Source organism: Marmota marmota, unplaced genomic scaffold (genome assembly GCF_001458135.2).
Source record: "Marmota marmota marmota unplaced genomic scaffold, marMar, whole genome shotgun sequence".
In the NCBI taxonomy this organism is placed as follows: Eukaryota; Metazoa; Chordata; class Mammalia; order Rodentia; family Sciuridae; genus Marmota; species Marmota marmota.
In genome coordinates this window covers 634,906-660,127 of record NW_025999964.1, presented here as the reverse complement: position 1 = coordinate 660,127, position 25,222 = coordinate 634,906, and the positions used below count along the sequence as shown (strand labels likewise).

At 50.5% G+C, this 25,222-nt stretch overlaps 1 protein-coding gene across 1 annotated transcript in view; it reads left to right on the top strand.

Annotated features, from left to right (window-relative positions):
- The first annotated feature begins 1,748 nt into the window (after window positions 1–1,748).
- The window catches only part of Mov10l1 (Mov10 like RISC complex RNA helicase 1), a 61,133-nt gene continuing 37,659 nt past the window's right edge, over window positions 1,749–25,222 (top strand). The window contains exons 1-12 of the mRNA XM_048803201.1: window positions 1,749–2,084; window positions 3,506–3,690; window positions 7,411–7,573; window positions 8,388–8,500; window positions 9,005–9,192; window positions 11,827–11,970; window positions 12,241–12,461; window positions 12,904–13,036; window positions 14,354–14,548; window positions 17,280–17,394; window positions 23,558–23,735; window positions 23,977–24,047. Of these exons, the coding sequence (XP_048659158.1) occupies window positions 1,871–2,084; window positions 3,506–3,690; window positions 7,411–7,573; window positions 8,388–8,500; window positions 9,005–9,192; window positions 11,827–11,970; window positions 12,241–12,461; window positions 12,904–13,036; window positions 14,354–14,548; window positions 17,280–17,394; window positions 23,558–23,735; window positions 23,977–24,047 (1,920 nt within the window). The 5' untranslated portion in view covers window positions 1,749–1,870. The remainder of the gene's footprint in view (window positions 2,085–3,505; window positions 3,691–7,410; window positions 7,574–8,387; window positions 8,501–9,004; window positions 9,193–11,826; window positions 11,971–12,240; window positions 12,462–12,903; window positions 13,037–14,353; window positions 14,549–17,279; window positions 17,395–23,557; window positions 23,736–23,976; window positions 24,048–25,222) is intronic.

Genomic DNA, 25,222 nt, shown 5'->3' with positions numbered 1-25,222 from the left:
CATGGCACCTGACCTTCTGTCTCCAGGAAGAGAAACAGGAGGGGGACAGGCCTCAGTGAGAAGACATGAGAGCCAAGGCATGCTGAAGCAAGGAGGGCAGACAGAAGGGCTGGTGGCACGACAGGTGCAAAGGCCCGGGGTGGCCTGGGCAAGGCTGGAAGAAGTGGGCACATGATCCTGGGATGCAAGGGTGTCCAGGTACAAGATGCCTGTGGGTGTGCAGACCACTTGCCTTTGACTCTGAGACAGACCTGCTGGAGGGGTCTGCTGGAGAGCAGGTGGGGAAATAGGGCAGGTGCTGCCTGGCTCCAAGGTGGCAGCACTGGGAGTGGAGAGAAGAGAGCCATTCAGGAGAGACCTGAAAGAGTCAATACTATGTGCTGTCAGTGGCGTGGGCTGTGCTCAGCCAGCCGGGGGGAAGCAGGCTCAGAGCTAGGGTCTTGCTTTTCATTTTGGCAAACCTGTGGATGTCTCAAGTACATGGAGTTCAGGGATAGTCCTGCCTGGCGGTAACTTCCACCACAAACCACCCCTGTTGGGAAGCTGGACCCGTGAACCCAGCCCCCATGTCAAATGCCCTGGTCTCTAGGGTGTCTCTTCCTACCAACCCAATACATCCCTGGGATCCTTCTCATTCACCTGTGAACTCCCAGGATGAGTCCCAGGTGGAGGCATGGCAGGACTCCACAAGTGTATAAGGAAGGGGTCACTCCCTCCCAGCCCTCAGAAAGGAGGTTGTCAATCAGACTGTCAGGTCTGGTCTAGTAAAATACAGATGTCCTGATCAGAACTAAGTGGAACCCTTGGCCAACACAGCAGAACACACATTGCTTATAGCAGTATGTGGCAAGAAAACTATTTGTAAGAGAAAGAAAGCCTCAATAAATTTCAAAGACTGAAACATCCGGGTTTCATTCTCTGACCATGACCAAATTAAACTGGAAATCAGGAAAGTTCTCAGGAAAATCTCCAAATTTTTATAAATTGATCAATCTACGTTAAAAAAAATTAACAAAACAAAAGCCCCTGTGGTCAAAGTAGAGATCACAAGGGAAATTGGAAACTCAATGAAAATGGAAGTCAAATAAATCAGAGGATACAGATAAATCAGAGCTCAAAGAGAAACTATTAAATCTTAAATGCTTACGTTGTCTAGAGAAGAAAGTTCCCAAATTAATTAGATAACTCTCCACCTGAAGAAGCTAATAAAAACACAAATTAAACCAAAAAGGTAGGTGAGAAATAATCAAAAAATAACTGAAATAGTAAAGACATACACAATAAAGATCAATGAAACTTGGAGGTGTTTTTAAAAAGGCAACAAAATTGGTAACTCTTAAGCCGGTTGAAGGAAACAGAAAGCTGACTTGAACAACTGGCATCGGGAGCAGACGCTCTGCGCTGCAGACGGGAGGGACAACTTCATGCCAGCAATCTGTCAGGTGGGAAGAAACGGACAGGTTCCTTAAAGGGCAGAACCAGCAAACCTGGACAACCCTACAGCTACGGCCCGATGAGTCCCGCCAGCCCTACAGCCTCCACAGGGGGAAGGGGAGAGGGCCGGCCAAGAGGAGGCCAAGGCCAGGACGCCGCGGGGCGGAGGCAAGAGCGAGCCCTGGCCCCGCCCCGCCCCGCCCCACCCAGGCCCACCCCTGCCCTGCGGGGGAGGCCTACCGGGCGGCCCGGACCGCCTCAGGCTGCTGCACGCACTACTCAGGCATGACGTCACTGCAGAGCGCAGGGTCTTCCAGAATGCTGACCAACGCCAACCGCCAACCTTCGCAGGCACGATGAGCTCCAAGGGAGTCCACGCAGGCGCAGGCGCAGGCGCAACCGCGGCGCCCCCATTGGCCAGGAGCAGAGAGAGGCGATGGCATACGCAGCAATCCCATTGGCTGAGCTCCGCGGGCGGCGCCCCCATTGGCCGAGGCAGGTGGCCGCGTGCCGTGCCTCAGGTGGCCCGCGAAGTCAACTCGGCGGGGAGAGCGGAGCCATGCTGCGCCTCGCGGCCAAACTCGTGGCCTTTTTCTGGAGGAGGGAGGACGTCCCCGAGGAGGAGCCCGGGCAGCTGGAGCTCGCGGAAGGTGCGCGTGGGGTGGGCGGGCGCCCCTCAGAGAGCCTCCGCTGGGAGTCCCAGGGCTGCGGGCTGCGACCAGCCTGACCTGTGACCGTGACCCCACGGAGCCGCCTACCCTCGCGTGTTGGGGCCGCAGCACGTTCTGCGTTGCGCGCGGACCAGGGCCTCACCTGTCCTCCAGCCCCGTCAAGCTGAAGCCGCGCCTTCAGCTTGGCCGTCAGTTCCTCCCCTCCCAGCGGAACGCCGGGCGGCCCTTTTGGCTTATGCACAGTTCCTGGTTTGGACGCGGGTCCTTCCCACCCTTTCTGGGAAGAACGATCTGGCGGTCCATCTCCCGCCGGGACGTCGCGCCCCCTTGCTCTCGCGTGTGTGCCTACGAGGGCACCTCCGTCTCTGCACGCCTCTGCCTTATCTCTTTCCCTGGCGTCACTTGCAGTTGTGAGCTTTCCTCATTCCAAAAAAACGTCATCCGACCCTCTTCAAGCGTCCTTTCTGAATGTGATGAAATCGCTCCTCCTCTCGGATTCTCTCCTTTCTTGTGCCGCTAATGCTGGCAGACTGCCTCTCCCTGGTGCAGCTTTCCCCCAAGGTGACAGCTGTTTCTCCCTGTTCCTCCTTCTCTACAGGAATTGAGTTCAGGGTAGTGCTTCCCTTTGGCTTTCTCTAACCTCTAAAACGATGACATTCTCCACAAGAGAAGCCAGAAATATCAGAAATAGAGTGAGTTGGGGCAGCACAGTAAAGGCCACCCTATGCTGATGTGTTAAGGCCTACAGCCAACTGCAACCTGGAGCAGGTCACTCATCCAGCTGGTCTCATCTGTAGAATGGCTTTCAGCAACAGCTTGCACTCCAGCAATGTGCATCACTGAGATTGCTCAGCTCTGATGTGGCCTGGGCCCCAGGCTTTCTCCTGTGAGAAGTCTCAGGGAAGGCACAGCAAGGACTGCAATTACAGTTCTCAGGAGATCTCTCTGGCTGAGGGCCAGTTGGTTCTTTCCCAGTCTCCCTGGGCTGCTGCCACTGCTGCTCTTGATAATAATAAGGGAAGATGATAGTAACAGCTCCTGAAAGCCAAGCAGGAGTACGTTGTGTGTGTGTGTGTGTTGGTACTTGACTCTCCAACAGCACTCATGGGTAGTGACCAGTATTCTCTCCATTTCACAGATGGAAACTGAGAAGCCCAGGGTGACACATGGCAGTAGAAGAGCCAGGAGGCAAAGCCAGACAGTTTGGGTTCTCCCTACCACATCTACCACCTATGTCCCCCGGAATCTGAGCCTACATTCCAAACACTCCATGCCATGTCAGGGTCTCTACATCTCAAATCCCGCCCATAGGCTCCTGTCCCCTGTGGATGCTCATGGTCTTTCTCTGGTAGGGCAGAATTGTAGCTGATCTTTCTAACCTCTTTGCTTGCCTGTTTCAGGTGACACTAGGTTGAAAACTGTTCAGGGTGTCGTGACAAGGTACTGCAGTGATTATGGCATGATTGATGACTTGATCTACTTCTCCAATGAGGCTGTGACTAGCAAAGTGCTTCTGAACGTTGGACAAGAAGTCATTGCAGTTGTTGAAGAAAACAAAGTGTCAAATGGACTGAAAGCAATCAGGGTGAGTCCGGATTCATTCAGGAACTGTCTGCATGCTCCACATTTGTCAGCCTCTCAGATATGGCCTGGCCAAGGGAGAGTGGAGTGTACCTGAAGGGGAAGCGTTTGTTTTAAAGTTCAAAAGGTAAAGTTTGGGGATGTAGCTGTAGCTCAGTGGTAGAGCACTTGCCTGGCATGTGTGATGCATGGGTTTGATCCTCAGCACCACATAAAAATAAATAATTAAAAAAGGTATTGTGTTCATCTATAACTAAAAAAAAATTCAAAAAGGTGAAGTTTGCTTATAAATGTATGTTAGAATACTGTTAACAGTTCGTTGTTCTTCTAGCCATTTTTAAAAACTGTTCTTTAAATGATAATGATTGAATTCTTTATTAACAGGTCAGCAAAACTCAGTGGACTCTATTATTCAGCAACTTTTTCACATAAAATAGTATTTTTGTAGCACAAATTCTTGGAGGTACAGTTGCTAAGTCAAAAGGGTATGCAGATTTCATAAGATTATCATCAATTTGGCATCAATAATATTGTATGAGTTTATAGTCTCAGTTGCAGAATGGAGACTGCCTGCTAACTGGTGTTTGTAGGGATATCGTTATTCCTGAGCTTGGAAATATTTGCCAGTTTAGTAAATGAAGAGTGGTCTCATGATTTTATTTGTGTGTAAGCCTTAAAGTATGCTAATTTTTCAAATTTTTCACTGAGATATCTTCATATCCTTTATCAACTTTTTGTTGGGTTTAGCTTTTTTGCTTATTAAAGCTTACCTAATAATGAAAATTAGAGCTTTTAAAGGAAATTTATTATGTGAAAGTGTTAAAATTATTTTCTCTAAGATCATCTTTGACTTTGTTTTACAGTTTCATTTAAAGAGAGAGAAAGAGAGAATTTTTTAATATTTATTTTTTAGTTTTCGGTGGACACAACATCTTTATTTTATTTTATTTTTATGTGGTGCTGAGGATCGAACCCAGCACCCTGCGCATGCCAGACGAGCGTGCTACCGCTTGAGCCACATCCCCAGCCCTACAGTTTCATTTTATGTAGTTAAAGGTGTCTTAATTTATTGGATGGATTTCGGTCTCTTAAGCATCCTTTGAGAAGCCGGGCATGTTGGCACCTGCCTGTGATCCCCGTGGCCGGGAAGCTGAGGCAGGATCGCAAGTTCAAAGCAGCCTCAGCAGCTTAGCAAGATACTAAGCAACTTAATGAGACCCTGTCTCAAAAAAATAAAATAAAAAAGAATCCTTTGAGAGGGTTATTCTACTTCTTATCATAAATATTCACTCAGATTTTCCTCTGAAAATTATTTGTTTATTGATATTAATCTTGAGTCATTTGTTGTGTCCTGTAGACTGCCAGATGTTCCTTTTCTCACAGCTCACCAATCACCCTACTGAGACATCTACTTTTTTCCTGCTGACTTGAAAGGTTTCTTTCCATGTATCAGAATCCCACTTTCTTGTGGTTATGGGTCCCTGTGTGTCCTTTGGATCCCTGTGGCATGGCCACTATCACTGATGGTAGGCAGGTTTCCTTTCCTTACCTTTATTTGTGGGTGGAATTTGCTTGGCTTTCATATGTTCTGGGCGAGATGTATTTTTTGTTGTTAATTTTCTGCTCGGATTGTTTTTGTGCTGAGTTTATGGATTCCATTTAGGCTTAATTGACATAAGCTTCAACTATAAATTATGTCTGTTTATTTATGTAGTTTTTTTCACAATTTAATAGTTTTTTTAAGGTTCTGCAAACTTTTTAAGTTATTTCAAGTAATTTTGGGGTTTGTTCCATTATTGGTATAATTTTATTTTTTTATTTGGTACCAAGGATTTAACCTAGGGACACTTAACCACTGAGTTCATCCCCAGCCCTTTCTATTTTTTATTTTTTGAGACAGGGTCTTGCTAAATTGCTTAGGGCCTCACTAAGTTGCTGAGACTGGCCTCAAACTTGTGATCCTCCTGCCTCAGCCTCCCAAGTCTCTGGGATTACAGGTGTGCTCTGCCACAAATATTAAATTTTGCATAGTATTTTCAAATTAATCTTTTTCTTTATAGGAAAGCTATTGATTTTTAATGTAACTTATAAGGTGGCAGACTTATTGAGTGCTTAATTACTTCTTGGAAATGCGTGGGTTACATAATGTTATCTTAATGTTTCATATCATAATTTTTAAATGATACATATAAAAATAATTCAGATTGCAGAATTACATTGGTCAGTGTGTAGCTACTTGAATTTATTAAAACTAAGTAAAATTTAAAATTGGTTCTTCAGTTTCTTCAGCCATATTTATCAAGTGCTATTTGTAGTAGTAGCTGCCAAGTCAGGTGGCACAATCAAAGGAAGTCCATGCCCCACAGAAGGTGCTTGAGGCAGCCCTGGCCTGGATGCTGTGATGTGGGAAGCAGAGCCTTTCCATGCTCCCAGCTGCATCTCACCTCTCACACCTGCGTCTTCCAGCCACGATGCAGTGTATTTCCACTTGTGAGGCTTCATTCCCTCCCTCAGTGGTTTGCAGTTGGTCGGGTAAATCTTACGTCTCCTTGTTGTTTCCTAAGTATCCTCTTTCTTTTGATGCTCGATTTCCTCTGCAGATTCTTCATAGAGTCTTATAAAAATAAAACTAATTTTGTGTGTGGACTTTGTATCCTGCTACTTTGCTGAGTTTATCAGCTCTACATTTTTGGGAGGGTAGGGACAAAAACATGCAGTTGTAGCAGTTCTCATGAATACAGATGTGTGACCCAGTCAGCTCCCAAAGGCCTCACCTGCTGTCCTGGGGCAGCTTTAGGTATTTTACATGTAAGATCAAGCCATGTGTGAACAGAGATAATTCTACTTCTTCTCTAGTTTGGATGTCTTTTATTTCCTTTCTTTGCCTAATTGCTTTGGTGAGGACTTGCAGTGCTGTATTGAATAGAAGGAGAGAGTGGGCCTCCTTGTCTCCTTCCTGATCTTAGGGGAGAACTATTCATCTTTCAGTGCTGGGTTGATGCTAGCAGTGAACTTTTATTTATGACCTTTATCACATTGAGGAAGTTTCCTTTTACTCCTGGTTTGTGTAATGTGTGGTGAAGAGATGTACAGTTTAATCAGATGCCCTTTTTTTTTTTTTAGATGGACACAATACCTTTATTTTATTTATGTATTTTTATGTGGTGCTGAGCATCGAACCCAGTGCCTCACACTTGCTAGGCAAGCGCTCTACCACTGAGCCCCAGCCCCAGTCACATGACAGGTCATGTGGTGTCTTCTGGTCAATGTGGTATGTTCTTCTGCTGGCTGGATCTCAGGTGTTGGGCTGCTCTTGCGTTCTGGGATAAGCCCACTGGGTCAGGGAGTATAAACCTTTCAATATGCTGTGCACTCATTTTGCTATTTTGGTGAAGATTCTCATCTGCATTCATGAGGTATTGCTAGATAGACTTCTCTATGGTGATCAATAGTATCAGCAGGTGGGCCTTTGGGGAGTGACTGTCATGAAGGCAGGGGCTTCATAAACGGGATTCAGGCCCTTGGAGACTACAGGGAGCTCCTCATCCCTTCTCGCATATGAGGACACGTTATGAAGGTGCCAGATGTGAATCGGGTGCTGAAACGGCTGCCTGATCTTGGACCCCAGCCCAAATGGACTAAGACAAGGCGTTGGCCTGCAGTCTGCTTATCTTGTCCTCCTTTATAACGCTGTACGTCGTCGGTGTGTGATCTGTCTCTACAGGTGGAAGCTGTCTCTGATAAATGGGAGGACAACAGCAAAAGCTGCGGCAGAGGGCTGTCCAACTCCAGTCCCCGGGTGCTGATCGGCTGCGTGACTTCCCTGATGGAAGGCACTGGCTATATCAGTCAGACCACGTACTTCTCTCTGGAGAGCGTGTGTGAAGGTAGCTGGATGGGCTTCCGCTTCACATTTAAGATTGGGCTTTGCGATTTAACTGGCTTGGATTTGAGATGGCAACGTGCATTCTTGGAAGGGTTGGGTTCAGTCATGCCTCTGCCAGTGCCAGCCCTGTGCAGGGGTCTCCATGCTAACCGTAGCCCCCCAAAATGAAATCAACAGGCAGCTGCTGGGGATTTTGAAATCTGCTCTCTCTGTGGAACTCCTGAGTCCTGGGAAATGCTGCCTGGGATTGTCTGTTCCCCTCAGCCATACCAACAGGAGCCGCTGCCTCGGTGGCCTTGTGGAGAGAGGTCTCATGGAGAGATGGGGAATGTTTCATGCTGTAGATATTGACAAGAGACACACAAGGGAAGGCTTACCCTGAGGAGTAAAGACAAGCCCAGGCAGAGGGTTTTGCTGATAACCGAAAAACTCAATTGAGGCAAAACCAACTCCTCTGGAAGCTGAGGGAGGGTCATGCTCAGAGATGTCCCTGGGTGGCAGAACGGCCCTGATGTAATCCTCTGGCTCAAAGTTTTGAGCCCAAACTGTGAGTGGAGGCCTAAGGGCCCTTAGCCCAGTGGGGTCTGCCCTGTCTCAGATGTCTTTCTGGTAACCAGTATGGTTGCTCCAGGGACCTATTCTCATCTTTGACATTCCCAAGGTCCTCAGATTGTTGCTCTAAAGCCTGTGCCCCATCACCGCCCCCCCCCAATCCCTGCTGTCTAACAAAAGAAAAATCTGGATATATTAGAACAGTTGTCATATTGATAATCTAAACTGTGCAGTTGGATGCCATTTCTCTCTTGCCATTTCAGGTTTCCAGCCATGCAAAGGAGACTGGGTGGAGGCTGAGTACTGGATCCGGCCAGGCACGTGGAGCAGTGAGGCCATATCAGTGAAGCCGCTGAGGTACAAGCGCATGGACAAGGTAGTGTGTGACAAGTGGCTCCTCCCTGTGTTTCTGCCACACCTGCCTCCAGGATTCACTTCCATGCCCCAGGTTCTCCCAGAGGTTCTGGGAAACCTAGATGAGCACAGCTCAGCCAGGCCTGTGTTTCCTCGGGGAAGTAGAGACAACCCTGAGTACTCATAGATGTGGGCGTGTTTAACATGTTCTAGGGGCAAAACGTGCCTGGTAGAGAATTGTGGGGTGAGTGGGTGGGCTGTGGGACTTGCTCTTCCTCCTGAGCTGGTGTGATTGGGGAGTGAGGTGCGAATGAGGAGGAATTGAGTTTGCACCAGGGCGAGATGGGGGCACGGCTGGTTCGTGACTGAAAAGTGGGGAAGGTATGTGGGCCACCTCCGTAGCCCTCTCAGCCCGAGCTCACAGACCCCGCACGTCCTCCTGGGTCAGGCCTCCTGGGTCTGCTGCAGGGTTGGAGAGCTGTGCCCCTTGCCAGCAGTGTTGTCAAGCTCAGCACCACACTTGCAGGTCTGCGTCTCCAGCCTGTGTGGGAGGAACGGGGTGCTGGAGGACAGCATCTTCTTCAGCCTGGACTCCCTGAAGCTGCCGGAGGGGTACACGCCACGGAGGCACGATGTGGTCAACGCCGTGGTGGTGGAGAGCAGTCAGTCGTGTTATGTGTGGAGAGCGCTCTGTATGACTCCTGTGAGGAGGAGGTAAGCAGCAGCACTCCTGTTTGGGTGGGGACAGGCCAGACTTGAGGAGTCAGTCACGTGCTATGCCACAGTGGTTTAGATGACCGTTTCCATGCAGTGCTGGTCCCCTAAGATACACTGCTCAGTGACATTGCAGCCTTCCTAGTTCATGTAGGTACACCCTCGTGCTCACACTAGGACAGACTTGCCTCAGGACAGTCACATTTCTCAGAACATGTCCCCATCTGAGAACGCATCACTGCCCTTTGGTAAGGCAGAGAGCAGGCCTTCCAAGTCCCGCGTTTGCTGTAGGAGCTGAGTGTGGAGGGCTCAGCCTCCCGGTGGAGTGCAGGTAGATTTCCAATGTCCTTCTTGTCTCTTAGTCCCTTCGTCCTCCTAAGGTGATGACTGTCTAGGCCCCTTTTCTGTTGCTAATGACACAGTACCACAGACTGGGCAAGTTATAAAAGAAAAGAGGTTTGTTTTGGCTCAGGGTTCTAGTCCAGGGTCAGGGGCTGCATCTGGTGATGAGCTTCTTGCTGGCAGAGCCCTTAGGCCATGCAGGGCACTTCATGGCAAGAGGCCAGACTGGCCTTTATTTGCTGATCCCTGCAGATGACTATTAATGCATTAATCGCATGAGTGGATTAACCCCTTCATGAGGGCAGAGCCCTAATCACCTCTCTAAGTTGCCACCTGGTCCCACTCTTACGATCTTGTAATGGGGATTAGATTTCACCTGAGTTTCAGAGGAGACAGAGCATAATCAGATCATAGTGATAATTGCCATTTGGTGTAGAGTCTTGTATCTTTTGTTCTTTCATGTTTTGGCATTTAAAAGCACATGTTGGACATAGCAGGTTCTTGGGGTGATTGTAAGGGCATCCTCGCATGTGGTGTCCTTCTTGTGTGAACACACATAGCGTGGTGTGGCCCTTCCTGAGCCCTGCACATGGCTGCCCAAGCCCTGCCTGCCTTTTCCCTGGGCAGGCTCCTCACTCCTTTATTATTCTCATCACCGCCCCATTTCCTCAGTTGAGTGCAAGCTGTGTGTGGGGAGTGTTTTGTCTGTTTCCCCGCCCCACATCTGGGGCCCAGCTTGGTGTCTGGGTTGGGCAGGCCAGGCCTGTGTCTCCCAACGGCCACAGGTGCATGAGGGAGGTGCATGAGTTGACCAGTGGTGCTCTGCCCTCACTCTGCTCAAGACCTTCACCTGACTCTGGCCACGTGGAGCCTGTTTCCTTTCCCAGGGGACCCTGCTTTCCTCCTGGGGCAGGGAAGAGAGATGTGGCCCTGTCTGCCAAGCAAGGCCAGCTGATCACTGACTGGAGCCCCAGCCCTGGGTCTTGATGACCACAGGCTTCCTCTGCATTGTGCCTTGCTGTAAAGCCCCCTCCGTGGCCTTGAGAAGCATGGCCAGCAGGTCTTACTGTGGGCCTGTGGTTGGCATGACCACTTGAAGGACATGCCCCACCACTCCACCCTGCTGTCTTCTTCAGGCCACAAGTGCATGGAGGTAGGTGTATTTCTGCCCCACAGCACATCTGTCTTCTCATCCTCGCTCGGGTTTCCTGTCCAAGGTGTGGTGCTGCTAGGCTGTGGAGTCGCGCGTACACTGCCCCTTCTTGCTGGGGTCAGGCCTCATGTGCAGCTACTGGGCTTTGCTTCCAACTTTGGCTGCCCCCTGTAATTGCAGACTCCTGGTATCTCCCTGTGTCTGATTGACAGCACAGATAAGCAAGGCAGCGTCTGTTCAACTCTCAGTCCCAGTACCCCCCTGAAAACAGCCTGTCCTGTACGTGGGTTGAACCAGAAACCTGGAGGCTGCTTGCCTCCCTTCTTACTTCCTCTGGCCTCATCCATAGCAGACGTGGACAGTGCACACCAGGCCTTTGCACAGAGAGGGGAGAAGAGAAAGGAAGGGACAGTACAGACCCAAGAAGGGACCACTGAGTTTGTGAGCAGGGCCAGAAATGGAGAGGTTCATTCTAGAGGCCTGTTTTCTTACGGGCTGCAGGCCAGGGTAGTGCTCAAGACTGGGTTGACCTTCTGGGCAGAGTGAATGGCAGAGGGAAAAGACACTCTGTTTTGAGGCAAAGTAAAAACTTCTCATCTTCTAAAGAGCCAGACTTGCTATAGTTGGCGCTGCTTAACCAGAGGTGTTGGGAGTGCACGCTCAAAGCCCTGGTGGTGATGCCTGTCGCCACACATTGCCATGCCGAGCTCAGCAGGTGTGGTGAGGTCTGCCTCTGAACACAGATGTGGAAAAACTACCATAAGTGTGAGGAGGCGACTTTCAGCTCCCTTTTAGTGTTACAGTACCACTGTCACACATGTAGTCCCTTGTGAGGACACTGTCATGCTGCCTGTCACTGCGTGTCAAAGCAGAAAGTGTCTCTTCCTCCCTCCCTCCCTGCCCTGGACCCTGGAGCTGGAGAGAAGGGGAGCAGACCTGATGACATCTGTGCTGCCTGTTTTTCTAGACGTCTTCTGTGAGATAGCCTGCTATCCCTGGAAATTCTGGGTCTTGGGGAGTTTCTGCCTGTAGTTAGGTGGGCACCTCTAGGCTCATCCACAGTCTGCCCTGGAGCTAGAGCAGGGACAGAGAGCAGGGGCCTTCTGACGTCCCACACCTACAATTGGCCCTTGCTTCAGAGACCCTGCTGCTGCTGGTGAAGCCCCAGAGGAGTCCTGGGGAGCCCTGCTGTTGAAAAACAAAGGCAACATTGAAGTCACAAGGATGACAGACTTTGGAACCCTGAAGGAAGGAGGAAGCAAAACCATGGTGATCTGCATAGAGTAAGTGCCTCTGGGGGTTTGAATAAAGCCACAGGATAGCAGTAGTTTCAGCTGCATGCCTGTGGATTTTCTACGGCCTGTAGAACCAGCTGGACTTTCCCTGTTTATTGTTTCCCTCTGAGAATATTTTCAAACTTTTGACTCCAAAATGTCCTTTTAACTTAAACCCATAAAGGCATTTGCAGTTGCTGTTCGCCAGGTTGATTTCTCCTTTGTGGTGACTGCGCCTCAGCTCTGGAAATCTGCAGGCTGTTCTCTTTCCTTCTTCAGGAATAAAGGAGACGTTCCTCAAGACCTAGTCAGCTGCAAACTGGCTGGCTGGGACAGAGCGCAGCAGTTCAGGTTTCAGACCCTGGACAAAGGCCACACCTGCCTAGAGGAGTCTGTTCCAGAGAAGAAGAAGCATTTTTCAGATGACGATGTTAATTCGTTAAACAGCTATCAAAAAACCCGCAGTGATGGGACACTGGAAAACACAGAAGTCTCTCCAGGTAGGCAGTCCAGCTGCTAAGGAGGAGCCCGTCCACGCAGCTGTCACAGCATAAGGACTGGGACCTGAGGCAGCTTGCAGTCCACGAACCAATGGGGTCTCAGGCTCGGCACTTGGTAGTGGTCTATGCTAAAGTCTTGAGTCTGGACCCTTCTGCTCTTAATGTTTCAGGGCTAGGGAGGGGGACCAAAACAGCCTGACGTACCAACTTCAGCTTCCAGCAGAGCCTGTGTCCTGGTGGGGCGGGTGGGCTCCAAGGTCAAGCTGTAGACTGGAGTTCCTGTCTGGAGACTCTGATGACACACTTTCCTCCTGCCGGCTGCTTCCTCCTGAGATTGGCTTTGTGTGCATCTGAGTGTTTCTGTGTCTGGCCATTCATTTCCAGCTACATTAGAAATGACTTACCTTTTGGTCTAACTTTGGATTTAAACTTCCTCCTCCAGGTGGCTGTACCTGTGAAGAAGAAAGTAGGGAAAAAGAAAACAACCCATCAAAGAAGCAGCTGACGGAGACCAAGCCCGGGGGGCTCATCCCTCCAGGGGGAAAAACCTTCATTGCCATTACGTGTGAAGCCAAGTAGGCCACTGGGGGGCTGCAGAGAGCTCCCTCGGGGCCCTGTGCATGTTCCCTCTACACGTCATCTGGGGTGCTTCTCGGTTGGGTGTCCTAAGAGCACCTGTGGCTGTCTGGGATGTAACCAGGTCGCAAGGAGAAGCACAGGTCCAGAGAGCAGCCAGCCGAGCCAAGGGGTGCCCAGCCCCAGTGTCTTTCCTAGTTCTCAGCAAATGGCCAGGGTCTTTACAAAGAAAATAGAACACTCATGATCCATCGGCATGAGCTCCTTCCACGACTTGTGAGCCCTCCTGATTGTAGCCCTCTAAGGACTCCTGCACTGCGTGCTGGGTCGCCGAGGCCTTGGTTTATCCCTGTGCCTCCCCACCTCCCCAGGCATCTGGCTAAGACACAGTGCCAGGAGCGAGGGCCAGAGGAGAGAAAGATAGGGATGGAGCTTCCTTCCCACCCAGACCCAGCTTACACATCTGGCCTTCATGCCCCCCTCTTTCCCCTGGGCCCCTAAACCTGTCCCTGGTTCCTCCTCAAGTCCCCTGTGGAGGCTGCTTGCCAGTGAGTGGCCGTCTCTCAGCTGGGCATTCGAGTCCCATCCTCCTTTTGTCTCACCAACCATCTGAATAACTGTCTTGCATCAGGGCCATCGGTGTCCAACCGTGAGTGACAATCATGCAACAGTAGTCCTTTAGTGAATCACGTGAGATGCTGTCCACCTAGCTGTGGTAGCATAGGCATAGGTGAGAGCAGAGCACACCCGCACAGAGTATGCTAGGCTGGCCACTGCTAGAAAGGAGAAGGGAACAGGTAGAAAGCAGTGCTATTGGTGGTTAGGTGACACTCTTCTCACTTAGCATGTCACCTGGAGCTGGGTGTGGTGCATGCCTGTAAGTCCCGGTACTTGGGAGGCCAAGGTAGGAGGATGGTTGATTGCAGGCCAGCCTGTTCAACTCACCAAGACCCTGTCTCAGGATGTAAAAAAAATTAAAAAGGACTAGTATTCTGGCTCAGTGTCAGAGTGCTAGCCTAGTGGCGGGAGGCCCCGGTTGTCTCCAGCACATGCTCCTGTACACATGCGTGTGATCTTGGCAATGTTGAAAACAGTGTTTGTTCTGATTAAGTTAAAGAGAACTACAGGAAGGACAGTTTTAAGCCCTTGATTCTGTCTTGGGAAAAAGCATTGTTTGTTTTATGAAGTAAACTTCTATGTAGGTTCTTAAAGCCTCAGCCTGACTCTCCTCTGTAGCCCTGTCACTTTCCCTGTGTGTGCCGAGGGGAGCTATGGCCCGTCTGGCTGCTGATTGACGGTTTCCCTTGTTTCTCAAGGCACTCGGGCCGCTGCAGGGAGCTGCTCCTGCTGTGCTTCTCCAGCTTCCTCATCGGGCGGCACCTGGAAGTGAATGTGGTCAGTGGCGAGGAAGCGCTGATTGCCATACGTGAGCCCTTCTCCTGGAAGAAGCCTAAAAGCTCCCAAGCGTTGGCCTCCACAAAGACAACTGTCGTGGTGACTACACAGAAGAGGTGGGCCCCTGAATCCTGCAGCTTGTTGGTCAGTACCAGCTCTGGCTGTGGACAGGCGTGCGTCCTGGCAGGCTGGGTTTGCAGTGCTTTTTCCTCCTGTATTTGGGGCAGGGTGCATTTTTACAGAATGCTCAAGGTCAGATTTTGTCTTTGCCACTGGCACCACCATGGCAGTGTGGAGGACAGGGCAAAGTGCCTGCATGTCCCAGTGCCCTGCTCCACCCTGGAAGGTCCCAGCGTGATTCTCGGAACAGACTGGACTTGCCCTCTGCTCCTGATGACCTCTCCTATCTCCTGAGGGCAGGACGAGCTCTGGCATCCAGTGTCCACACATGTGCCCAGCAGCACCGTCAGCCTTGGGTTAACATGATGCTGGCTAGTGTCCTCCGCGGTAGTTCAGGCGTCCCATGCAGCTCACACGGGGCACTGAGATTGCTGGTTGCTCAGGCTGTTTGCAGGAGTGCCACCGTTTCAGAAGGAAGGGAAGGAAAGCAGCATGTTCTCTGTTAGCCGCTGGCTGGGGATACATGGTGTGCTTTAGTGGCTGTCTCCTGCATGATGGGGCATTAATCTGGCACTAGCACCACAGCGGGTTTGGCGCAGGTGCTGCCCAGAACCCATTGGGGTGAGAGACAATGCTTTTCTAATACTGGAAAATTCCAGATTTCAAGTCACATGTTATCCCAGTGATAGTTTGAGGTAAGGGTCAGGGGACTTTTGTCGATGAAGGCCACAGGGAAGTGTGATAGCAGAGAAGGGTGCTGTATGACTGGTCAAGTCCAGAACGTGGTTTGAGTCACAGCACTACTACCAAGAAGCCGTGTGACTTTGGGCAAGTTTTTATCGTTCTCTGAGCATTGGTCTCACTTATAAGTGGAGTCCCTGCCTCAGAGGGCTTGAGGAGTGAATGAGATAGAGCATGTCAGATGTGCAGCCTTTGGGCACAGAGCAGGCAGCGAATGCTGATGATGCTGCTCGCCTCAGGGCACGTTCTAGGTGGGGACCTAGGAAAGGAGCAGCTGTCTCCATAGCCTGCAGCACAGAGTCCTGGATGATGGCAGCTGGTGACGCCTGGTTCTCACCCAGGGGCACAGGAGTCACAGCGGCTCCATGAGAGAGTGCTGCATACACCAGCTGCCACCAGCGTCTCAGTCCCTGGGCATGTATGTCCTTGGTGTGATAGCATAGCCCCCTTCAGGTGTCTCTAGAGCACGGTCGTTGGTTTCCTGGTGGTCAGCCTGTGGACCAGTGTGCCTGGCCCTGGTTGGCTACAGAGTGCCTGCCCAGGGCCCACACCAGGCGCTGGTGTTCAGTCTCACTGCTATTAGACCTCTCTACCAGCACCTCCTTGCCAAGTCCCCAGTATGTTGTGCGCTGAGGTCAGAGTGGCCAGTGGTCTACCACGTCCTGGTCTTTTGGTCTCCTTCACTTTGTATCTGTGAGGAGTCGGTGCCTGGCACTAGGTCTTGAGCGTCCCTGCTTTCCCAGCGAGCTTCCCAGCTGTGCTGCTCTGGTGTTGCCCTCTGCTCACTCACGGGGAGGACACCCTGTTTTTTGGTGGGGGCAGTGGCCTGCCATGCTGTCAGTGACTCTGGGGTGGCCTGCAGCTGTCCAGCCAAAGCTGCACTCGACCTAGGTGGACTGTCTCTGAAATTCCAGTCTCCTCATCTCCCTGGTCCTTTTTCTGCATCACTGTTTGACTCAGGGTCTCATGCATGCTAGGTAAGTCCTGCACCACTGAGTCATACCCCAGTCCTTTTAAAATTTTATTTTGAGGCCAGATATTGCCTCAGCCTGGCCTTGAACTTGAGATCCTGGCCTTGAACTTGAGATCCTCCTGTCTCAGCACCACAGCACACATGCTAGAATTACAGGCATGGCCACTGCACCCAACTCTCAGAATTTGAGTGACTCAGATGACCCTGTTCTTGGAGAAAGCAGAGGCTTGGAGAGTAAAACCAGCTTTCCCCAGGGAGTCACAGCTAAAAACAAAAACAGTTAAGGCTGCCCATGTGTTCTTTGCAGTGATGTGTGGGTATAGTTTCTGATACTCATGTCCTTATTAAAAACACAGTAACAGTTGGGCTCAGAGGGACATGCCTGTAATCCCAGCAATTTAGCAAGGCCCTCAGCAACTTAGACCCTGTCACAAAAAAACAGGGTGGGGGGTGGTGCTTGGAATGTGGCTGAGTGGTAAAGCACCCTAGATTCAATCCCCAGTATCCAAAGAAAAAAACAAAACATGTAGTGAAAACCAAGCTCATTCAAATTCCCTGGTCCAGTAGGCTCCTGGGAAGCCAGTCTGGCTCCAGGGGGAGGAGCAGCCCTGCTGCCCTGCAGAGGTGAGAGGCCAGCTAGAGCTGGGGAACTTGGGACCCAGGACCAGGAGCAGAGGCTCGGCACAGCCAGCCTACGCCGGTGGCTCCTGTATCTGGTCCTCCTGAAGCAGGAAGTGAAGTCTGATCAGGTTGAGCACTCTTCATTTGAAAATTCAAAATCCTGGAGTATGAAGCTTCAGTGCTGATGTGGTGCTCCAAAAGCTTCAGATTTCGAAGCATTTCACATGATGGATGCTCAGCTGGTAGAGTCCACACAGGTATTCCAAAATCAAAGTCTCCAAAGTCTGAAATACTCTGGTCCCAAGCATTTCGGATAGGGGATACTCCAAAACTACACACGGAAATGCTGGGGTAGCAAAGAGCTGCTTTAACTTGTGGATTTGTGTCTTAAGGAACTCGCGACGACAGCTCCCAAGCTTTCTTCCACAGTACCCGATACCAGACAGGCTGAGAAGATGTGTGGAGCACAAAGTGGACATCCTGACCTTCCAGCCACTGCTTGCAGAGGTAGGACATCAGAGGGTGCCAGGGCATGCACCCATGCCCCTCACACAGTGTCCCAACAAAAGCAGGAGGACCCTTCAGTTTCACCATAGACAGCCTGAGCTTAAGGGTGACATGGGCGGGGCAACTTGGTGTTTCTCTGGAGACTGCCCCTGGGGATGTGGGGCAGGGAGCAGGGCTTTTGCCAAGCCCAGCCTCTTAGGTGCGAGCAGGAGGGTTTCCAGTCATGACAAAACCCTAGCACTCCAGGGGCCGACGGAGCTGGCTGTCAGGGGAGGCTGAGAAAGTTGGGTCTGTGGGAAAGCCTTGTGGACATGTGAGCCCCTGTTAAGGTCAGCAGCCAGGCGGGAGAGTTGGGGGCAGAAGTGTCCACCTGGCCTCAGGGGGAGCATTGTCCTGTGCCGGGAGGCACTTGCTGTCAGGAATTTGAGGTCATTCATCCAGAAGCAAGTGGGTGACTGTGAAGTGGGGCATGGCACGACCCAGGGACAGGCTGGATGGCTGGAAGCTGGTGTCGGGTCATGGAGTGCTTGTTCTGCAGGACAGGCCTTGAGCCGTCAGCAGGCTAGGGTGAGAGCCATGCAAGAGGGACAGACAGACCCGCGTGGAGGGTGGGCCAGTGCTCCTGCAGGCCCGGCTCAGGGCCCTCTGGAGCCTGAAGTGCTTTGTGCCTATGACACTGATGAGGCCGGCAGTTGGAATGGTGCTGGCTTCCGTCAGCGTGTGGTGGCTGCGTGGCCATGCAGCTGAGGTGAGCCTGATACGTGTCTGCTCCTTGGTTGACCCTGGTTTCCCACCCCTTGCAGGTTGGTCTCCTTTCCCAGAATTCTGTGTGAATATTACCCACAGCATGGACTTTCCCTTTATTCTAACTTCTGCTCAGCAGTTATTTTAGTTTGAGGTTATGAAAGGGCTGAGTAACAGCCCTTGCTGATGTCCTGATCAGTGCCTGGGAGCCAAGGATGTGACCTCTGTCAAGGGAATGAGGTCGAGAACCTTGACCTGGAAGATGACCCTGACTGAGTGGCACCACATCATCTCAAGGTCCTTATAGAGAGGCAGGAGGGTCCAAGGTTGAGGAGCATGGCATCTGCAGAAGCTCAGACTACGCTGCTGCTCCCTGGAGCCTCCAGGACGAGCCGCCTGCCATACTTCAAAAAACACCCCTGACCCCTTCTGTGTGCTGCCAGGCCACAGGGTTGGTTGTGGTGGCCTAAAAAGCTCACCTGGCCTCCGTGCTGTGTGAACATAGCCAGGCTTTTCTGGCTTGTGCCTGGTGATGCTGAGGGAGGGATCCCACACCCAAGGTCACAGTTTGCGTGATTCCATTTGTACAGATTCCCAGAACAGGTTAGCCCTCAGAGACCAAAGAGGTGGACAGCTACCAGGAGGGTGCTGGACAAGGCGTGTCCCCTCTGGGCTGTTGGGTGTCTTGGAAGGATAGGTGTGGTGGTTGCAGGAGGTCGTGACTTCTCCGAGTGTCCTGTTCTGTGAAGTGGTTCATCTTAAGTGTTTTTCCTGCCTCTCTTGAGAAGACCGTGTGGCTTTCTTCCTGAGTGTATTGCCTTGGTGACTCGCATTGGTCTTCAGGGGCTAGGCTCACCTCGTGTCCCTGGGTGGATCCCCACCCACGGTGCTGTCATTGGTGTGTGCATTTTACTCTGCAAGCCCCAGACTCTGGGGGGTTCCAGTGCCAGGGCTGGGAATGAAGGGAAGCCCGGCGTGGGTGTTGGCAGGGTGCCCTGAAGGACCCTTTTTACCTGCTGGACAGCCTCATGACAATAGTCTGATGGTGCTGTGGTCCCACCCCCAGGAAACTTGTTCATGCTGGCAGGTGCATCTGACCCGCTTCAGCTTGTGCTACCTGACCCTCACTGCACACAGCTAGTGCAACCAGCATCCTGTGGGAAAACCTGGCCTGGTCCAGGGCAGCCCCTGGTTCTTGAGATCCACTGTGCAAATTTGACACTGCCTCCCTCCAAAAAAGGTTCTGGGCAGGGAGGGCCCCACGAGTCAGAGGGCCGTCCTTCCTCCTGAGTCCCACCAGACCAGAGAGACAGGTGGAGCTGCTGGAGAGGCAGAGGCAAGTGGCCCTGGGTGTTCAGTCTCCCTCGGGGCCAGAGAGACTCTCAAGCCTCGCCTTGGCTCTCCTGGCCCTTGGGTGTGGCAGCGTCCTCCCGGTGCCCAGGCAGCACCCTCACTGTGCATCTGCCGTCACACACCACATGCCCACTGACAATTTTGCACCTGTGTTGGTGGGAGGTGTTGGTCTGCAGTCTTCTTTCCTTGAAGGGTCCTTCGTAGGTGCTGCATAGTGCCCTCAGGGACTTGGAGGAACTCTGGCCTTGTGGCCGTCCTAGAGTTCATGCAGAACTGGGCCCACATCTTCCTAGTGGTGATGGAAGGTTCCAGTGATGCCTTGTGACTGAGCTCTTGGCCCGCAGACTGAGCCAGGAATTGCTTCTTCTGGCTCCCTGTTGGTTCTCTTTTCTCTGCGCTATGGGGATTTTCCCCCTGAAAGAATGTGCGCCTTTCGTCTGACGTGCCTGACTGGTTGCACGCAGCTATTGGGCTCCTGTTAGGCTGTTGGTGATGGTGCTTCTCTTCCCTCAGGCACCTGGCTGGCAGAGGGCTGCGCACTACATCAGTCTTCTCAAAGAAACAGCTCTTTGCTTTTGTTGGTTTTGTCTTGTTCTGATTTCCCTTTAATCTGTCACCTACTGTGTTCTTTTGTTTTTGTTTTTTGTCTTTTTTTTTTTCTTTCACTAGTGTATTTGGTTTCTTTTGCTCTTTTTCTAAGAAGGAAGCCAAAGTCATTTGGTTTAAAATCCTTGGTTTTTTGCTAACATAGGTTTTTAGTGTTAGAAAATTTCTTCTTAAGTACTAAATTGGCTGTGTCCTGCAAATTTTAATACATTATATTTGTATTTTCATTTAGTTCAAAGTGTCTCTTTCTTTTCCTACTGACTTCTGATCTGTGGTTATGTAAAAGCATGTTGAGTTTCTGAACCTGTGAGTACTGCTAACTTGATTCCACTGTGGCCGTCAAACATACTTTATGACTGAATGCCATTGCATTTATTGACAACGCACCCTCTTTGGGTAAATATTGCTTGTATGTTTGTCTTGTCTCAGGAATGTCAGTTAGGTGAAGTCAATCGGTGGAGCTCTTTATTTTATGTTTTTCTTATTTTATTGTGTTTTAAATTTTGAGGTAGGGTCTCACTGTATTGCTGAAGCTGACCTGGAACTCCTGATCCTCCTGCCTCAGCCTCTCAAGTTGCTGGGTTCCTAGGCGTGCACCACTGCCAAGCTTCTAGTGCTCCTTACCCTTTTGTATAAATCCAGATTTCCATTTGGGATCATTGCACTCCTGCCTGGAGGACTTGGACTTTTCATGTCATGCTTGCCTATGGGATTGATTCTTTCAGTCTTTTATTCTGAAGAAGTCCTATTTTACTTTCATTTTTTAATAGGCTCTACTGTAGAGCAGTTTTAGGTTCACAGAGGAAGGTACAGACATTTCCACGTAGCCTCTGTACCCAACCTCAGCTCCCCGCCATCTACATTCCCACCAGGGTGGTACATTGCTGAAATTGATGAGCCTACATTGACATGCCCTGGTGGCCAGAAGCCCATAGTTTATGTTAGTGAACTGAATGTTGAACATTCTGTAGGTTAGGACAAAAGGATAATGTCATGCTGAGCACAGTGACTCTCTCCTGCAATCCCAGCAACTCTGGAGGCCGAAGCAGTAGGATCACCAGTTCCAGGCCAGCCTCAGCAACCTAGGGAGATCCTGTATCAAAATAAAAAGGGTTGGGATGCAGCTCAGTGGTAGAGCACCCCTGGGTTCAGTTCCCAGTACAAAAAAGTTAAAGTATAATGTCACGTGTGCACCATTATAGTGTCACACAGAGCAGTTTCACTGCCCTGAATCTTCAGGGCTCAGCCTTTTTGTTCGGCCCTCCCTCAGCCCATGGCAGCCACAGCTGTTTCTTGTGTCTGTAGTTTTCCTTTTCTGGAATGCCATGTGGTGGAGTTACACACATGCAGCCTTTTCAGGTGGACTTCTTTCACTTACAAAGGGACGTTTGATTTTCTTCCATGTCTGTGCATGGCTGGCAGCCCTGTTCTTTTTAATGCTGAGAATATCCCATAGTCCGGATGGACCACAGTTTGTTTATCCACTTCCCTTCTGAAGGACATCTTGGTTGCTTCCAGTTTCAGAAATTAGAATAAAGCGTGATGAGACACCCAGTGCAGACTTTCTGCTAATTTTTAAAAATATTTTTTTAGTTGTAGATGGATACAATGCCTTTATTTATTGATTTTTATGTGGTGCTGAGGGTCAAACCCAGTGCCTCACACGTGCTAGGCAAGTGCTCTACCACTGAGTCACAACCCCAACCTAACCATACAGTTTTAATGACTGTGGCTTCATAGTAGGTTGTGAAATTATGAAGTACGAGTCCCCCATCCTCGTTCTTCTTTTGAAAGATGACCTTTCAGCATCCCTTGAGATTTTCTATGAACTCTAGAGTGAATTTTTCTTTTTCTGCAAAAAGTATCAGTGGAATTGTGATAGGAATTGCATTTAATCTATAGATTACTTTGGTTAATGTAGACATTTACTGTTCTAACATTAAGTGTCCATGAACATGGGTTGTGTTTCTATTTATTTTTTTCTTTGAGCAGTATTTTGTAGTTCTTAACATACAAGTCTTTGACACTTTGGTTAAATTCATAAGTGTTTTTGTGCTATTGTAAATGGAATTATTTTGTTACTTTCTTTTTTAGAGTGTTCGTTGTTAGTATTTAAGAGATGCAACTTGTTTTTGTGTTTTGACTATATCCTGCTGCTTTGATGAATTCACATATAAATTCTAACAGTTTATTGTGAAATCTTTAGGTTTCTTACATGTAAAGTCATGCCATCTGCAAACAGATGATTTTACTTCTTATTTCTAACTTGGACACCTCTATTTTCTTTTCCTTGCATACTTGCTCTAGCCAGGAGTTCCAGAAATGTGTTGAATGGAAGTGGTGAGAGTGGGCATCCTTGTTCTGTTCCTGACCTTGGAGGAAAAGCTTTGCATTGAGAAGATGTCAGCTATGGGCTTTAATGACCTTTACTGTGTGGAGGAGACTCCCTCCTCCCTGTAGCTCACTGTCCCTTGATGAGGGCACTGGACTTGTCATGCTCTTTCTGCATTAATTGAGCTCCTGTACGTTTTCCACTTGGTCCTGTGAAGGTGTACACTGCTCAGCAGCCTCCAGAGGCTGCACCACCCTGGGTCCCGGGAACAGGCCTCCTGGTCGTGACATGGGGCCCTCTCAAGGGCTGCGGCTTTCGTTTGCTAATTAGTTGTGTTTGCATCAGAATCTCTTTTCTGGTCAGAGTTGTTTTTGTGTTAAGATGGGTCTCGCTGGGTGGCCCTTGGATTTCTGGACTTAGATGGTCCCTCCCTTCTTGGGCTTCTGAGCAGCTTCAGTGTGTGCCTCCAGCCCGTTCTCTCTCTACGTTTTTTTAAATTTTATATATATATATATGTGTGTGTGTGTGTGTGTGTTTTTCAGTTGTCAGTGGACCTTTATTTTATTCATTTATTTATATGTGGTGCTGAAAATCGAACGGAGGGCCTCACACCTGCTAGGCAGGTGCCCACCACTGAGTCCCAGCCCCAACCCACGCTCTCTCTTTTCTTGAAGTCTCTTAGTCTGGCTTTGGTATCCTTGCAGCGTGGCCCCTTCGAATGATTTTCAAATGTCCTCTTCAGTGTTGGAACAATGTGCGACAGGTATCATTCTTCTTTAGTGTTTAGTAGAGTTTACCGTGAGGCCCCCAGGCCCAGGGCTGTTCTCCAACAGGAGGGTTTTGACCACTGATTCAATCTCCTTAGAAGCCGTAGCTCTGTTCAGAAGACCCAGCAGAGAAAACAGTGATGACAGAGGCATGGTCACTAGGGAAGGGGTCTTCCTGCCAGAACTCCCTGGTCCTCTGGAGGCTGAAGGCTGGGAAGCATGCTGACTGAACCCTCACCAGGGCAGACCCGTGGGTGGGTGCCAGCCATGTGGACATGCTCACGCTGGGCTGCTGCTCCCTGGACATGGGCCTACAGGACCTGCTGCTCTGCTCTCACGGATGTGATCCTGTTTTTTTCAGCTTTTGAACATGTCAAACTATAAGGAGAAGTTCTCTACTCTGCTGTGGTTGGAGGAGATCCATGCAGAAATAGAACTGAAGGAGTACAACATGAGCGGAGTCACCCTGAAGAGGAACGGGGACCTGCTGGTGCTGGAGGTCCCGGGGCTGGCGGAAAGCAGGCCCTCCCTATATGCAGGTGCGCTGGCCCTGGGGGCTCCCTCCCACTGTCTCTCGCACCTTTTCATGGAGCACTCCACTTGGACACCGTCAGCGCTGTGTAAATGTTAAAGCATGACACTTTGCCAACTCACAGTTGTCTGGGAGCTGATCCCAGGAATGTTCTTCGTTCACATCCTCGGGGCTTGGTTTCACAGTGTAGCAGGAGTCATTTGTGATCTTGTCTTAGTTTGACACATGATAATTTATGTTTTGACTAGGTGACAAACTGATCTTAAAATCCCAGGAGTACAACGGGCATGTCATTGAGTACATTGGCTATGTGATCGAGGTAAGAGGACTCCCTCCTGACCCATTGGGCTGACCCATTCATTCTCAGGAAAGGTGCTCCCTTGGGCTTTGGCTTCCTGTTGGGAAGTGTGAAGATAAAGTAAATCTTTAAATAATCTTTGATGTGTGAAAGGAACTTGGTGTCTAAAGAGATTCTGTCATTTTCAACCTCATAAGTCACCTATGTTGTGATGCCTGCATTGGGTTGACTTGGGCACACTCTGGAAGAGCCAACAGGGCAGTACCCTGCACAGGGAGGACTCTAGAGCGTGTAGAGCTCAGGGTGGGGCAGGAGGTCCCGTTGGCTTGGCTCAGATCGCAGCCTGGACCTCCCTGCCTGCATGGTATGTGCTTCTCAGGCTGATTTTCACGGCTTCTATCCTGAGCGAAGTCCCAGGAGTACTGCTGGGAGCTGCATGGGAAAGGCCTGCTCAGTGTGTGCAGGGAGCCCATGCTGCCCAATGTGGAGAGGGAGGGGCATGCCCAACTTCACTCTCAAAGGAGAAGGACTGGGACTAGAGGCTCTGACGAGGATTCCGAGGGGACCCACATAGCTCTGGTGTGGAGCTGTGCTGTGGCTGAGATGAGAGGGAGGTGTTTTCCTGAGCTCCAAGACTCTAGTGACCCAGAGCCTCAGCTGTTGATGGCGCTGCAAATCACACTTGGTCCCGGGCTCATCCTTGGGGGTGCATGAGTGGCAATGGTGGAAGGTGCAGGGAGGACAGGCTTGTTAATCTGCTTGAGAAGAGGAGGGTGGCCTTGAGTAGCTGGAGGGCGTGGAGAGCCCTGGAGAAGGCACAGGGACCTGGGCAGCACTGGAGGCTAGCGGCTTTGTGGTCAAGGTGTCTAGTCTTTGGACGAGGCTGGAGCAAGCTACCTGACCAAGCCTCTTGCTGTGGGTGTCAACTGTGCAAACTGGTGGAAACAGAACAGTATGATTCTGAAACAGTGGGTGGCTCCCAAAGCTGCCACTGAGGTGGGCAAGCCAGAGGAAGGGGCAGGTGCAGAATGCAGCCAGCTAAAGTGCGTGGCCAGGTCTCAGGAAGACACACCCTGCCCGCCCCCTACCCTCCTCCTACAGGTGGCACAACGGGCATCACTGCACCTGGGGTCAAATGCCAACACCATGGCCGTCCTCAGAAGCAGGTCTTCCGTCCCTAGGTCAGCCTGGAGTGT